General features: G+C 40.1%; 1 protein-coding gene across 1 annotated transcript; it reads left to right on the top strand.

The window, feature by feature from the left end:
- The first annotated feature begins 3,461 nt into the window (after positions 1-3,461).
- Positions 3,462-5,618, top strand: LOC106320047. The gene is made up of 6 exons (XM_013758414.1): positions 3,462-3,578; positions 3,638-3,998; positions 4,085-4,279; positions 4,375-4,726; positions 4,792-4,930; positions 5,112-5,618. Exons 1-6 carry the CDS (start codon positions 3,462-3,464, stop codon positions 5,616-5,618), a joined length of 1,671 nt encoding a protein of 556 aa, XP_013613868.1.
- Positions 5,619-17,242: the final 11,624 nt, after the last annotated feature.

Genomic DNA, 17,242 nt, shown 5'->3' with positions numbered 1-17,242 from the left:
AATGGAGGTGTCATCGTAACTTCCGTGTAAAAGTTACGACGAAGACAATTCGTCGTAAAAGACAAGGAAACGCTTCGTCGTAATGTCAATGTTAATTTTCGTCATAAACTTTCCTCAGAATGGCCTCGTAAAATTTACGAGGACTTTACAAGTCTTGCATTGTAAACACCTCGTAACATTTACGAGGATCTAACAAGTCATTCGTTGTAAAATTCATGTAAACTTTACGACGAATTTACATTGATGTATATATAATACCCCCTTTGTTTCACAAAGATAGATTTTCTAGCGTTTTCACACATATTAAGAAAACACATTAAATCATTATAGTAAATGTATCATTTTCTGCAATTTTCAATATCTTTTAACCAATATTAATTCAATAAATCAATTAATTTTTTTGAAGTTTACAATTTTTTCATAGGAAACACAAAATATCTATCTTTGTGAAACAATTTTTTTTTCTAAAACATCTATCTTTTTGAAATGGAAGGAGTATATTACTATTATATATAACATTACGAAATATTCAAAATTAAAAAAAAAATTATAAAACGAAAAATTATTTAAAAAAAAAACTATATAAATTTCATAATACAAAACGAAACGAAATATTTTAATTTATAATAAAAATCGAAACAAAATAAAAAGGCTACGGGACACGTTCTCGAAGTAATTTGGGTGGGTGCTTGGTTCTGGAGTGTCTCGATCTGTGCATTCGGGAGGAGGTTGTTGCATCCCGCTCGTCTGGCGTCCAACGCTCTCTGCATAAGTGGGTTTCCCACTGCCATAACGTCGAGCAGATCCTCAAGGGAGTCCTAGCGAACCTGCTTGGCATCCATCGAGCCTTCATCCGAGCAGTCTCCTCATCCCGCCTCGAAGAGTATGACGAAGTCTCCCTTGCGACTTCGTTGATGGAGCGTATTCCCACGGTCCGTCCCTTCTTTCTAGGAACCACTTTTTAAAAAACATATTAATATAATTAATTATATAAAAATAATCAAATAAAATAAAATATTTTTTAAAATTTTACCTCTTCGAAGATCCTGTCGATCTCTTCTGTTGTCAATTTGATGGGTAATCCATCGGTAGACTGCTGGGTTAGTTGGGTCTCCCGCTCTCCAGCCCGAGCAGCCACTTCGTTGAAGAGTTTCTCGGTTGCAAGATTGATAAAGGTCCCGTCTGATGTGGCGTGAGTCATCTTGAATAGATCAGACAGAGATGGTAGGACTCCCGTCTTCTCAAACTACAAAGATAAAGAATAAATTAAATTAAGTAATAAATATAAGCTTAAAAGAATAAAAAAATATTACAATTAAAACTTACAGCTTCTAGACGGATCCCGGCGTGGGGTTTTGTCCGGTTCTATGAACCCTAGGTAAATGACCGTCCTTATCCTTCTTTCTTCGGGAAGTGGAGCATGAGTTGGCCTTACAGATCGTGGAGGGTAGCTTCTAATAGGCGATGAGGCCATCCCATACATCCTTCGTGATCTCGGTGGGCTTCCCTTCATAACCATAGATCCCCCATTTGTCCTTCCAATCTGAGACGGTGTTGCAAAGGCAGACCTTTGATTTTACCACAAATTCCGCCTTCACCGTCTCGTTGATTGCTAAGGACCAATGCCACCTTTGCTGAAAAAGAAATTATAAGAATATTTAAATGTATAAATAATTATTAAATATAAAATAGGGAAAAAAGTTACCGCAAAACATTTAAACCACGTCATCTTAGCGTAGTCTGGAGTCAAAATCCAGTTCAGATGGGCTTCGACGAAATATCCCTTGATCGTGTCTGAAATGCTCTGGCCGACACAATTAACAGCTGAAAACCTGCAAATAGTATCAAATTGTTAAAAAATTAATATGAAGTAAAATATTAAAATAAAAATAATGACTTACTAATAAGTACCCTTCGGTCGATCGGGGTCCAGAATATCTAAATCCTCTCGTCCAGGCTGGGCAAAAAGATCCTTCACTATATATCCTGCGTATGGTGTAGATGGAGGAACACGCAAATCTGAATGAACTCCAGCTGCTAGAGCAGGCTCATGTGGTGGGGGAGGAGGTGGAGGCATCTGAGCCGGTATCTGAGGTGCAGGAGGAGGATGGGTCCAAGAAACTCTTTGAGACGTCTGCGAGTCAGGAACTACCTCGGAAAATGATGGGCCGGAACAAGATGTCCCATCATGGTCACCAAACATCTGGGAATAAGTAGGTGGACGTGCTGTTTTCCTAAGAGCCAAATCAAAATAAAAAAAAATAGAATCAATTTAAAAACCACAACATAATCTTTGAATATAGTTCTGTTACCTAAACTAACCACCTAAACTAATTACCTAAACTAACCACCTACACAACCTAAACTAATCTTAAAAAAAAAAATCAAGAGAGAGAGAGAGAAAAAAACATACCTTGAGATATAAGAAGTTGAGAGACATGAACGAGACAGCCTCGTTCTGGTTTTGCATATATATATAAAGAAACACCCTCCTCGTAATTTTGTTTTAACTTTACGATGAAGTTACCACGCCCATTTTTTTGAGTTACGACGAAGTTACCACGCCAGTGTTTTTTTGAGTTACGACGAAGTTACCACACCCGTGTTTTCTATTACAAGGAAGTTACAAGGCCCAACGTTACGATGAAGGTTACTGTAGAACCTAAAATCTACACAAAGTATTTGATAGTGATCGGGGTTTGATCTAGGGAAGACAAATGATGTAGGCAATGATATCTTTAGAACACAACGATGTGAAATAGTTTCCAGTAGGTTAAAATGAACTTTATTGATGAATAAGATCAAATACAATGGATTGAACTAGATCGAGTGATACAAATGAGATCGGTAAAGAAAGAATCTAAAAGTGGGAAGACGACAAGATCGGTGTAAGTGTATAGCTCTCTCTAGGGTTTTCAATGTGTCCTCTTCTGTTTCCATTCCTCTTCCTTTATAGCAAGCTGACTTCGAGACATCTGTGGTAGCTCCGCGATCTCAGCTTCTTGTTGCACGATCTCTGCGACCTCGGCGACTCCTTCTCGAGCTCGTATTCTTGCTACGGGCTCCGGCCCTTTAAGGCCCATGCCTTTGATCGCGGCCCATTATGGTATTGACCAAAATTGGGTCCAACATTTGTCCCCCAGCCTTTTTGGTTTATTGGGAAACTGAAAAGGCGAGAAACTACCGTTACTTGGCGGTGTCGCGATTCTCGGGGAATGGGATGCCACGCGTATCGTCTTGATTTGACTTGTCGGCCATTTTAGGATCGTGTGGTCGAGATTGAAAGTTCGTGGCCGGTTAGATCCTAGCGTTCTCGGGAACCACTTTTCTTTTATTATATATATATTACATATCACTGAGCAGATCGTCTTCTTCGTCACTTCGATCCTTCTTCTTTCTTTGGCATCTTCTTCTTGGTTTTTTTCTCTCTCTTTCGCGATACTTCTTCTTAATTCGGAACTATGGCTGCAGAAAAGTTTGGTCCGCATCTCAAGACGATTCTTAAAGGGAAACATATCGACGCCATTTACGAACTCTGGGGAGTCAGTTACGCCGTAGAAATCGAATCCCCGAGGACGGTGAGACTCCGAAGAACGTGAGACCGGGGTAATGTGGACCTTACGCATCTCATTTTGAGGCTGGCGGCTTATCGTTTCCTCTTCCTCGTTTCCTTCTCGAGGTGCTGGCGGAGATCAAGATGGCGTTTACCCAGATAGCGCGTAACTTTTTCCGGTACTTTTTAGGTTGCTGGGTCCGAGCTCAGGAAGAAGGTCTCGAATTTGGTCTCAGGGAGTTGAAGCAATTATTTTCCATAAAGCGAAACAACGGCTTCCATGGCACAATGATTATCTCTCCTCGAGGTGGTCGTGTTATCATCGAAGGCATTCCTAATAAGGATGATCGATGGAGGGAGAATTTTTTTGTTTTAAAAATAAATCTAGCGTCGGTCGGAGACTTCGATTTCGAGAGGATTCCTCGGGAATGGTCCGACGACATTGGTGAGTCTCATTTCGTCTTGGTAAACAATGTCTGTTGTTTTCTTCTTCTTTAAAAACGAAAGAAAGAATTTTCCTTCTATTTATAGAGCCTTTTGGGTCTGCGCCTATGTCTCTCGAGCTTCGCGGGTTAATGGAGACTTTGCGTCGAGGTAGCACTTGCTGGCTCTCCTTTACTCCTGACCGAATTCAAGCCGCCTATGCTCTCCCACCGGGTGCGAATCGTGCTACTCCTGTCACCTTGGTGGCTCCTGTTCGGCCCAAGCGAGGTCAGGGCACCAAAAGTAAGTGGCTATTACATTGCTCTTTTTTTCTGGCATGATCTGGGGCGCTTCGTTGATATGATCCTAATTTTTTTGAGGTTTGCTTTGCTTTTTAGGGAAGAAGGATGAAGAGGTGTTGCTCGATCGTCCTGATGAGTCTTCTGAGGCCGGGTCATCAGAGCGAGATCGGAAAGTCCACCGGGGGCGGGTCCTTAGACCGAGGTCGCAGGCTCAGTCTCCTGGTCTTCTTGCTAGGCCAGTGTCGGTCGCTTTTCCATCTGGTGGAGCTCGAAAGGCACCGGATACTTCGGCGAGCTCTGCTGGTGATCGAGCTCTTAATGACGAGATCGATTCGTTGTCTCGTCAATCTCGACGTCGGGTTTTGGAGGAGTTAACTCTGTGGCTTCGGGATCGTCGAGCCCGAAACTTTCTCCGCCGTTGCGTGCTTCTGGTGAAGGTACTTCGCAGGTTAACCCCGGTGATCTTCCTTCGAGCGTGCCCGAAGCTTTTTCGTGGTCGTTTGCGTATGACAGCGAGATCCCCATCCTTGAGAACCCCGAGTCCCTTGCGGAAATTTGGTGTAAGATCAGAGCAGAAGGATGCGAGCTCCCTTCTTTGGAGCACATGCGAGAGCGCGACGCCTATGTTCGGATGGCAGTCGCAAATGCCAAGGTACGTTGTCTTCGCTTGATTTTTATGGACTGGGATGCTTTGTTTTGATGCTACTATTTTGCTTAGGCTATGGAGGCAAGCAATGATTATGCTTCTTTAATGGAGGGGCGCTTGACAAATTTTCCTAGTAAGGAGGAGACGGCTGTTCACCTTCTCACGATCCAACAGCTTGATCCAACAGCTTCGGGGTGAGCTGGATACTGCTCGGGAGACGGAGAGACAGCGCGAATTGGATTTTGAGAAATTGAAGAAGAAGTTGGCGGCTTCTGAGGCAGAAAAGGGCGTTGTTCAGAGAGACCTTAACTCGATGGAGGAGAAGTATAGGCGAGAGATCGAAGGTCGGGATAGGAAAGCTCGCAAAGATCTCCATCTAGCTCGTGTCTCTCTTGTGAAGGAGTACGAGGGGGTTTTGGCTGTAGTCAGGGGTAAGTTGGAGCAAAAGAAGAAAGAAACGGCCGCGGAGATTCTTTTGCAAGAGACGCGAGCTCATATCGAAGCTTTGCCGAGTATAGTGAGGGTGGCTTCGAGCTCGAGGCGGAGTTGGAGCGCCATAAAGACTTGGAGGTTTCGCTCGACGTCAATTACGGTCTTGCTTCGGTGTCGGACCCTTCTCTTGGTCGTCTCGATCTCCCCGAGATCTCCGGAGACTCGGTCAACCAGGATTGATGCGAGGATTACTTCGATTTAGTTTGAAGTTTGCTATGTTTTATATGTATGTTTTTTTTGTTTTTGTTGTTGGAGAAACATATATATGTTTCCAACGGATTTATGGGATAATACCTCTTTAATCGTATGTTTCCGATTTGTTTTAAGCCTCATTGAGCTTGTTGTTTTACGCTTTGGAAGGCGTGAAACAGAGACTGATCAGGAATATGTTTTATGGGCCTTTATATGGCCTGATAGCAAGTTGGTAAATGGGCTATGCTTAGGAATTAGATGTTCAAAGTGATGAAAGAAAGCTAAAGACTGTTTGTTTGGTTGTTTGGGCTGCGATCGGTGACGAGCTGCCTATGTACCCCTTTTGGGGGATCAAGCCTTATCGTAGTTCCATTTTTGACTGAGCTGTAGGTATCGATGGCCCCCTAGCTCTAAGCTTTGATCGTTATGATTGAGGTTCGGGTTTGCGTTATTTGTAGTATTTCTTGAGGTTGTAGGCGTTCCAAGTTCTCATTTCTGGGAGGCCTGTTTTGACTTTTTCTAGCTCGTAGACTCCCGTTCGGATTTCTTTAGTTACTTTGTATCGTCCTTCCCATTTTGTTCCTAGTTTTCCTGCTCCCGGCTCTTTCGTTCCGTCGAACACTTTCTGGAGAACTAGGTCGCCTACGGAGAAAGTGCGATTTCTTACATTTGAATCATAATAACGTGCCGCGGCTTGTTGGTAATTTTGTACGCGTATTGCTGCTTTTTCGCGTCGTTCTCGATCATATCCAGCTGATGGATTATAAACTCTTCATTGAGTTCGGCGTCTTCTGGACATATTCCTCGTCGCTGACTCGGGACCTCAATTTTGGCTGGGATTACGGCCTCGATTTCATAAGATAGTGAAAACGGAGTTTCACCGGTTGCGGTGTGGGGGGTTGTTCTGTAGGCCCACAGGACACTATGCATCTCTTCTCCTCACCTCTCCTTCTTGAGGTCGAGCCTTTTCTTGAGGTTGTTCATTATAGTCTTATTTGCGGCTTCGGCATGACCGTTGCATTTTGGGTATCAGGGGCTTGTGGCCTTAATCTTGATTTTCCATTTCACGCAAAACTCGTCGAACATTTTGGAAATGAATTGTGGTCCGTTGTCGGTTACTATTTCGTATGGTAGACCATGTCGACAGATGATGTTTTTCCAAATGAAGCTGGTTACCGTCGTGGAAGTGACATTTGAGAATGCTTCGGCCTCGATCCACTTGGTGAAATAGTCGGTTAATGCCAGAAGAAATCGCAGCTGGGCTGGTCCGGAAGGTACTAGCGGGCCTACCACATCCATGGACCATTTCATGAAAGGGTATGGCAAGAATATCGCAGACAGTTTTTGAGTAGGTTGATGTATCATCGGCGCGTGCCTTTGGCATTTGTCGCATTTCAACGCGAATTGCTCGCTGTCATCGGCGATTGTTGGCCAGAAGTAGCCTAGTTTCTTTATCCTGATTGCTAGGGATTGTCCCCCGGAGTGGCTTCCGAACTCTACGCTCCCCGTGAGTTTGTTTCAGGATTATGAACGCGTCCTTAGGGGATACACCTAATAGATAGGGCTCGTCTAGACTTCTTTTATACAATCTTTCCTCCATTATACAATAACGCGAACTCCAGGCTTTTATTTTTTGAGCTTCCCATCTCTCGGCGGGGAGCTCGCCGTCCTTTATATATTTAAATATCGGGATTCTCCAATCTGGCCTGGCTTCTAGCTCCTTCTTGAAGGCTTCGTGTGCCTCGTTGCTGGTTTCATGGACGGCCTCTTCAGGGATAGCTGCGGTGGTTTCTGTTCTTCTGGTCCCGACGCGCGATGTGCTCGGGACCGATTGACTGTCGGGCTCATCGCTGTTTTCGTTGTCGAGACCCTGGCTTTCTCTTCGTGCCCCACTTCGCGTAGTGATTGCATCAATGCGTGGGGGATTTTTTTTCCGGAAGATTGATTTCCTTACGTGGGAGATTTATGCTTGGTTTATCTATCCCTTCTACTGGTATTATTCTTTTCACCGCCTGATTGGAAGTTGAAGCCAGCGCAGCCAGCGCATCCGCTGATTTATTATCTCCCCTTGGGATTTTTGTTAGTTCGAACTTGTCGAACTGTTGAGCGATTTCGTGCAGGACTGAAAGTTATGCTTTCATTCTTTCGTTTTTTGCTTCGTATTCTTCGTGGAATTGGCTTGTGACTAATTGCGAGTTGCTCAAGGCACTGATTTCTCGGGCACCGATGCTTCTTGCGAGCCATAGTCCCGCGATCAGGGATCAGGGATTCATAGCGGATCAGGGATGCGCTAGGCGAAATGATTGTTCGATCATTTCTCCCGTCGGGGATTCGAGCTGTATTCTGATTCCGGATCCTTGTTTAGATGATGCTCCGTCGACATGTAATATCTATTTAGTATTCGAGCTCGAGCTACCCTCCTTTGGGATGAGTTCGATGACAAAATCTGCTAGTACTTGTGCTTTCGAGCTCGTTCGTGACTTATATTCTATGTCATATTCACTGAGCTCGATTGCCCATTTTGCGAGCCTGCCGGATTGTCTCGGACTATGGAGTATTGTCCGAAGGGGTTGTGACGTCATGACTATGACCGAATGAGACTGGAAATCGGGTCTCAGTTTTCTGGCGGCAGTTACTACCGCTAGTGTGAGTTTCTCCATTACGGGATATCTGGTTTCGGCGTCAACTAGCGACCTACTCACGTAATATATTGGTTTCTGTTCTCCATTTTCTTCGCGCATCAGGACTCCGCTCACCACGTGTTTGGAGGTCGCGACGTATAGGAAGAGGGTTTCTCCTACGATCAGTTTAGACAACACGGGCGGTTCCCTGATGTACGCCTTGAGCTTTTTGAGGGCAGAATCGCATTTGATGTTCCATTCGAATTTCTTATTTCTTTTAACCAATTTGTAGAAAGGAAGGTATCTATCGGTCGATCTGGATATAAAACGGTTTAATGCGGCTATTTTCCCGGTGAGGCGTTGTACTTCTCGGACCGATCTTGGGGGTAAGATATCGACGAGTGCTGCGATCTGCTTTGGGTTGGCTTCGATTCCTCTTTCGGTTACCAAGTAGCCGAGGAACTCCCCTGAGGCTACTCCGGACGTACATTTGGTTGGGTTTAGTTTCATTCCGAATTTGTTGAGGATGTTGAAGCATTCTTGTAACTGGGGAACGTGGTTGCTTGCTTTCGATGACTTTACTAGCATGTCGTCTATGTAAACTCCCATTGTTTCCCCAAGTTGCTTGGAAAACATTTTGTTTACTAATCTTTGGTAAGTGGCTCCGACATTCTTTAACCCGAATGACATCACTTTATAGCAGTATGTTCCTCGCTCCATAGTGAAGATCATTTTTTCCTGGTCTTCGGGATTCATGAGGATTTGATTATAGCCTGAGAATGCGTCCATGAAGGAGAGTAGTTCATGTCCGGCTGTGGCTTCTACTAGTCGGTCGATATGCGGTAATGGAAAGCTGTCTTTCGGGCATGCTTTGTTGAGGTCGGTGAAGTCGATACATACTCTCCATTTTCCGTTCTTCTTTTTAACCACGACTGGGTTTGCGAGCCATTCGGGGTATTGAACTTCGCGAATGGAGCCGATTGTCAGGAGCTTATCCACTTCGTCATTCACGGCTTTGGCTCGCTCGGGACCTAACTTACTTCGCTTCTGTTTGACGGGTTTAAATGTGGGATCGACGTTTAGGTCGTGGGAAGCGACATTGATATCGATTCCTGGCATGTCTGCCGCGGACCATGCAAACGTTTTGATATTTTGTTTGAGAAATGACAAGAGGTCGCCCCTTAACTCTGGAGGTAAATCGTTCCCGATGTTGACGATTTTTTCAGGGGAATTTTCGTCCAGAGGGACGGTACTGGATAGATCTTTGGCGGGATCTTTGACCGAGAGGTCGCGTGCGAGTGGGATATTCTCCTCCATCTGTGGCATTTTTCGGAACTCGGACATGCAGCAGGCTCGAGCTTGTTTCTGGCTTCCGAGTATGGTCTTTTCTCCGGTTGGAGACATAAACTTCACGCATTGGTGATAAAATGAGGGAAATGCCCTCATCTGGTATAACCAGGGGCTCCCTACAATGGCATCAAAAGGCATGGGAAGGTTGACTACAATGAATTCTATTTTTCGCTTTAGGTCGCAGGCTTTCGTAGTTAATAACACGACCCCGAGTGAAAGGATCGACCTTCCTTCGAAACTGGCGAGGGGGTTTGCTTCCCGTCTGATCTTTGGAGCCGGTTGTTCGAGCGACCGTAGCGTTTCGTGTGAAATGACGTTAACAGCACTTCCAATATCGACGAGAATTTTTGAGAGGGCGACGCCTCCTACTTCTAACGCGATCACTAAGGCTTCATCGTTGGGCATATCGAGCTTTACGGTTTCATGCTCGTGGAAAGTCAAGATTCTCCCTTTCTGTGGTGTATCCTCGAATGCGGTGATGGTGGGACTGTTAATCGTTCCCGCGAGGTACGAGAGCGTTTATCAAAATTATCGACCTCTCTTGTCGTGATCGATTTGCCCGATCTGAGGAGTTCGAGATCGATAGATTCGATGCGATCAGGTTGGGCTTGGTTGGGATCTATAGTCGCGCTTAAGAAACTTAGATCGGTTTCTTAGCAAAGATGTTTTTCGTTTATCTCCCCACAGTCGGCGCCAAAATGTAGAACCTAAAATCTACACAAAGTATTTGATAGTGATCGGGGTTTTATCTAGGGAAGACAAATGATGTAGGCAACGATATCTTTAGAACACAAAGATGTTAAATAGTTTCCAGTAGGTGAAAATGAACTTTATTGATGAATAAGATCAAAAACAATGGATTGAACTAGATCGAGTGATACAAATGAGATCGGTAAAGAAAGAATCTAAAAGTGGGAAGACAACAAGATCGGTGTAAGTGTATATCTCTCTCTAGGGTTTTCAACGTGTCATCTTCTGTTTTCATTCCTCTTCCTTTATAGTAAGCTGAATTCGAGACCTCTGTGGTAGCTCTGCGATCTCAGCTTCTTGTTGCACGATCTCGGTGACTCTTTCTCGAGCTCGTATTCTTGCTACGGGCTCCGGCCCTTTAAGACCCATGCCTTTGATCGCGGCTCATTATGGTATTGACCAAAATTGGGTCCAACAGTTACCACCCCCGTGTTTTTCGAGTTACGAAGAAGTTACCACGCCCGTGTTTTCTATTACGACGAAGTTACTAGGACATGTGTGAAACCCCGAAAATCAAATCCCTAAACCCCAAAGTTACTTATCTACAACATCATATATCTTTTACACCTTCATACTCTTTATCCAAATTTTCTTAAACTTCAAATAATTTTTTAAACCCAAATGAAAAAAGTTTTAAATATTTAAAACAACATTTGTTACACATGCATTGTTCCAAATAAAATTTTTAAATCCAAAATATTTATAACAAAATTTGTTACACATTTGTTATATATATTACATCATTCTGAATCATTCGAGTTCTTATCAATATCGGTAAAATGATCATCATCGGTTCCATCAAACTCAACAATGTTGTCTTTGCTTCTGATGGAAGAATTTGTTATCAATATTTATAACAAAATTTGTTACACATTTCATTCGAGTTCTTATCAATATTTATAACACAATTTGTTACACATTTGTTATATATATTACATCATTCTGAAGTGCTTCATGTACATTGGTTGGAAGAAGCTCAACAAAAGCGAATGGAAGTAGTCGTTGCATAAACACATGACAATCATGACTCTTCATTCCTGAGAACTTTTGACCTTGTTCAGCACATCGTGAGAGATTTGAAACATAACCATCAGAGAACTTAACTTCTGCTGCAACCCAGTTAAACAATGTCGTCTTTCTTCTGATGACAACTGGAAGATGGGAACTGGAACGTTTCCATTGCTCTTGATATGTAACTTACTTCTTGAGCAAATATCAGGTAAGTCTATCCTTGACTTTTTGCTATCTTTTGTCTTCCCTGAGGCGTTCAGTATTGTATTCATGATGTTGTCAAAAAAGTTCTTCTCTATATGCATCATATCGAGGTTGTGTCGTAAAAGAAAATCCTTCCAGTAAGGAAACTCCCGAAATATATTCTTCTTTTGCCAATTGTGAGCGACCCCATACCCATCATGCATATTTCCAGGAACATGCCAGTTTCCTCCACGCCCAACAGTTTCCTGGGCTTCGTAGTAATAAATTTGCGCTAATATCTGTTCTCCAGTAAGATATGGAGGAGAACTGTCTCTGACATCTTTCTTGTACCTAAAAAATGTCATATTTCTTCGGTACGGATGGGAAAGGGGAAGAAAACGACGTTGGCAATCAAACCAACAACTCTTCCTACCATTCTTCAGTTGAAAATCATCTGTCGATCCAAGACAATATGGACAAGATAGCCTTCCATGTGTTGTCTATCCAGACAACATCCCATAAGCGGAAAGTCACTTATTGTCCTTAGCAAAACTGCTGGCATCGTAAAATTATTTTTCAGGGAACAATCATATGTCCTCACCCATTCTGACCACCAACTCCTTCAGCTCTTGTATCAATTGTGGAAGAAAAACATCTCGTGACCATTTTGGATGCTTCGGACCAGGGACTAATATGGTCAAGAATAGAAATTCTGGTTCTATGCAAATCTCCGAAGGTAGGTTGGACGGCGTAAGAATGACGGGCAAAAAAGAATATTATCTCCCAACTATTCCAAATAGACTAAATTCATCTGTGCATAACCCAAGATTGACATTCAGAATATTTCTAGCTAAATCTAGGTGTACTGTGTTGAAATGTTTCCACGCTCTTGCATCTGATGGATGAGCGACCTTGCCATCCCTCTGGACATGTTCAGCATGCCACCTAATCATTCCAGCAGTCCTCTCAGATTGATATAATCTTTTCAACCTGTCTGTAATAGGTAGGTACCACATCCTTTAGTACGGTACTCTGTTCCTCTCACGTCCATGCGGTTTGAATCGTGGCTTCTTGCAGAATCGACACTCTTCTAGCTTCTCATCGTTTCTCCAGTAGATCATGCAGTTGTCGATGCAAACATCTATCATCTCCGAAGGCAATCCAATACTATAAACCAATTTCTGAATCTCATAATAAGATTCACTGACACATTGTCTTCTGGCAAATACTCTTTAAACAGCTCGGTCCATGCATTCATACAATTTTCAAGTAAATTATGATCTGTTTTAATATTCATCATCCTAACTGCTAGAGACAATTTAGAGAAACCTTTTCTACACCAAGTGTAGATTGGTTAATTTGCAGCATCTAGGATTTCATAAAACATTTTTGCATCCAAATTAAGTTCTTCCACATTTCCAGTTTCATCAGCTATTGTTGTAGTAGTTTCTAAAAATGGATCAGTAATCATGTCGTGAACCCTATCATGATCTATCATCTGATCCTTTGATGGTAGCTATATTCATTATGCAAATGATTTGGTTCTTCATTATTACCAGCATCTTGGAAATTACTATTACTACTACTAGCTTCATTTTCACTATAACCCTCTCTATGTTGAAACCAAATATAGTATAGTGGTGTAAAACCTATGTTTATTAAATGCTCCATACAGTTTCACAACAAGTAAATTTTGAATTCTTGCACTTCCGACAAGAACAAAAACATCTTATCGCTCTCCTCCGTGATCGGTATATAGCCCGCCTGGTACATGAATGTCTCTAACCCGCTAAGAAATGCATCCTTCACTCTACTGGTGGAATCTTTGTGTGTATACATCCAACTCCGTAACTCATAAATATTTGGGCTTATTTGCCAAATAACCAAAAAAGTGAAATTAGATTCTTAGAGAGATAGTAGAGACATAGGAAAAGAAAGTAGGAGAGAGAGAGAGAGTGTGTGTGTTTTTAGTTGGTTAGTGTATTTTGGGTTTTTTGTTTTTGTGTATATCAGGACAATTTTTCGTAAATATATCTACCAGCGGACATTTTTTTTGATTTTCTTTTCTTGATTGTTTTTTCTTTGTTTTCGTTGTGTGAAGGTATAACAATGAATTTACAAGGAATGGTTTTACTAGGATTTTATAAGCCTTTAACTTCTATTTTACAACCACTTTACAACGATATCAGTTAGGTGAAGCTCACTAAAAACACGTTTTCACCAAAATTAATGGTAACATGATTCGTCGTAAGAACGTTGTAAGCTTACAAGGACTTGACATCGAACTTTCTCTTTCCCTGTACTTTCGTCGCGAAGTTACATGGTTTTTACGACGAACTATATTCCTTGTATCTGTACAAAAAATTTATGACAAAAGTTAGTTTCCACGTAAAGTCGTTGTAATTTCGATATAACTTTAGGTGGAAAATATTTCATCGTAACTTTTCGTCGTTAGAGGCATGTTTTCTTGTAGTGCTCCAGTTCGGACAGCTCCTCCACTTTAACAGTTCCATATCTGAAACTAAGGGTACGAATGGTGACCAGGGAACGACGAGGAATAATGCATTCCCTAACGTTCCTAAAAAAAATTACCATTCACAAGGAATAATAATTTCCTCTCATTCCCTTTCATTCCCTTTTTTGTAGAGAATTAAAGAACAAAATTATTCCTTGTCAAATTTGATAAGGAACAACCATTTCTTTTCATTCCTGGTATTTTATTCCCGTGCATTCCTTTTTTATTCGTTCCTCTTGTTTCCCGGATGGTCACCAGTCGGACCCTAAATCAAAGATTCAGAACATAGCTTGGGGAAAAGGTAAGAGATTTAAGCAAAAAGAGGTTACCAAATAAAAAAAAATCAGACATGGAAACTTACCAAAACGCTTAGATCTGTTATGAAAGAGGAGACATGGGAGATGACTTCGAAGGAAGACTTCGAAGAAGTCTTTTAGTACGTTATATGTTAGAGGACTTCTGACAATTCTTTCCAGAAGTCTTCCAAAGTTTAACTCAGGTCTGAAAATTCTGCATTATCAAGAAACATTTAAATGGCTTCAAAACAGAGAAAATTTTCAAAAATAATTTTTAATGCTTAAAAATAAATAAAACAATTCCATTAGGTTGAATCTATAAATTTTTAGAATCTAACATATAAAACACACAAAAATACAGATCCAAAATTTATATATCTATCTTTAAAAGAGTGAAAGATGAGAACCATTTAATGAAAAACCTGCAAAAACAAGATAAATAAAAATGAGAAATGGATATAAAGTTTGATGTTTTTAAGTTCAAAGTGATTAAATAGAGATGGGAGAAATTTAGAATGCGAAACATTACATTTTTGTTGGAGCCATTTGAGAAAAATAGAGAGAATGTGTAAATTTTCTTTGTATAGGGAGACAAAAATTCCAATTAGGATAAATATTTTCAATCCGGAAGACTTTCGGAGAAGTCTTCCGAAGAAATCTTATAAACATTAAATTTACTATTCGTCCAAAAAGAGTATCCAAGAATTCTTATAATGCATTATTTGTTAGAAGACTTCCTGAAAAATTTTTAAACCCTAAAATCAAATAAGTAACTAAATATTAACAGACACTTCATTAAACTTAAAATCAACTTTTAAAATGTTTAATATATGCAAAACTAAACACATATATGTCAACTTTAATTTTATTAAAAAGGTAATTACTCCAAAATCTGACCCTAAAAATACAGAAAATAATATAAGATATGTCCAAACCCTAAACCAAATATCATGACTCGATCTACATCTGGGTCTTATTTGAGAGGAAGTCTTCTCGCAGAATACTTACAAAACAACTGAAGACTTACGAGTATTATATTCGTAAAAATGCGTATTCATTTTTTGTTTAGAAAATTACTAGAATATTTTTGGGGTATCCTTTTTTATTTAAAATCAACTTTTGAGTTATTTTTGGCAATTTTTCCATTAATCATTGAATAAGAATAGATTCTAAAACCTAAAGAGTTAATTTTAAGTCCAATATTGAATAACACCCATTAGTGTTTTAAAACTATAATTATCAAATTTTGAAGCTGTAATTGCTTTCGGAAATGAGTAACGATTAAAACTTTTGTATCTACAACCTTATATATATATATATATAATTCCTTTCTTATTAATAGAGAATTCCTTTCTTATTAATAGAGAAGCATTTTTAAAAAATAACCTTTGTTATGTAAATTATTTACACTCATACCATGATGATGTGTGAGCTCTATAATGCTACTCGGCCATACTAATTTCAAACCCTTTCTTTGGTAGAGAATTTACAAATAGATGCCACTGCATTTACCTACCACTTTCGTTGTCTCATATCATATACAAGTCGTGCATCAATTCAAGATATATAATACGGATATGCAAAAGGAAGTTCACTCAAACGAGTCATGTAAAGTTAAAGCTCTTGCTCAAATCAGGCTAATATTACTAAGTATATTGATTATGTCAATGTACTAATTTCGTGAAATTAGTAAATCCATATATTCACGTATTACTTAGCAAAATGGTTGCATTTAATTCTTGGTTTGACGCCTAAATTCTATATAAGAGGAGTTAAGACTGGAATGCTTGCTATACTCCCTCCAAACAAAAAGAAGATTCCTATTCTCTACCAGACCTAGATTGACATGGCTGAATCAAATGTGAGATGTGATTTGAAGCCATTCAAATCAATGTGGAAGATTAAGGTCTAAATTACCCATCTCTGAAGAAACAATATTCTGCTTCAGGTGGAGCGGGCATCGAGATGGGTTTACTTGATACTAGAGTAAGTTTTAACTGGTCTTATTTTCCTAAACTTGATACATGTCATTTTTCCATAACATTTACAATTTTTTTTGGGTTGACACAAGGTGAGGAATATTATTTCTCTTTAATTCTAAAGTGTACAATTATATATGTGCATGTTGAATTTGGTATCCATTTAGTTATATTTTTGGTAAATACGAATACTTTTTCCAAAAATTATTCTTTGATTAGGTTAATATGTCTCACCGTGATACATAAGCCTCTCTTTTTCCTGCAACTTAAACTTTTGTTTCACATCAAATCTTTTCTGAGAATAATTAACGCAAATGACATATTAAGAAGATCCAAGAAAAAAGGTTTATGAAAACCTAAAAACTATCAGATCTCTTAGAAACACAAAGAGTTATAAGAACAACTTTTCTTATTAGCTTTAGAAACTACTCAAAACTAAAGCTCTCAATATGTTTTCTCTCAGATCATATGGAACACCTCTCCATTAGACCTATATTTATATGAAAGACAATTCCCTTTAACATGTGGGATATGGAAAACACAAACCTAACCAAAATAGAAACTTCATTTTCCTATTTCTAGGTTTCCTTATTGTGTTTATCTTAACATATTAAACATCTAATAATATGTTAAGTTTCCACAAGCTTGGAATTATCCAACAAACTATTGTCTACACAAAAGATGATGCCATCGCAATCATATTTTTTTCTTCCAAAATAACTCGAACTACGCAACTTTAACACAATGTTTGTTTTCTATTTGATAAAAAAGTCAAAAATTTCGCATTTACTTTTTTTTTCTGCATATATATTAGTAAGAGTCAATGGTATTCTACTTTTCTCTCTAACATGAAATATAGAGTAAAAATCATTCCAATGGTACATATGTTGCTCCAAATATACATGAACATATAGTAGTATACCAAATAT

The sequence above is a fragment of the Brassica oleracea genome, unplaced genomic scaffold (genome assembly GCF_000695525.1).
Source record: "Brassica oleracea var. oleracea cultivar TO1000 unplaced genomic scaffold, BOL UnpScaffold00774, whole genome shotgun sequence".
NCBI lineage: Eukaryota > Viridiplantae > Streptophyta > Magnoliopsida > Brassicales > Brassicaceae > Brassica > Brassica oleracea.
The sequence above is the reverse complement of the archived record's forward strand: the minus strand, read 5'-3'. Positions and strand labels throughout refer to the sequence as shown.

What these genes read in the sequence shown, in the direction of transcription:
- LOC106320047 (XM_013758414.1), top strand. Translation starts at nt 3,462, where the DNA reads ATGGCTGCAGAAAAGTTTGGTCCGCATCTCAAGACGATTCTTAAAGGG. An exon ending in GGAATGGTCCGACGACATTG is followed by an intron (nt 3,999 to 4,084) that starts GTGAGTCTCATT and finishes TTCTATTTATAG; the next exon opens with AGCCTTTTGGGTCTGCGCCT. An exon ending in CTGGTGAAGGTACTTCGCAG is followed by an intron (nt 4,727 to 4,791) that starts GTTAACCCCGGT and finishes TGCGTATGACAG; the next exon opens with CGAGATCCCCATCCTTGAGA.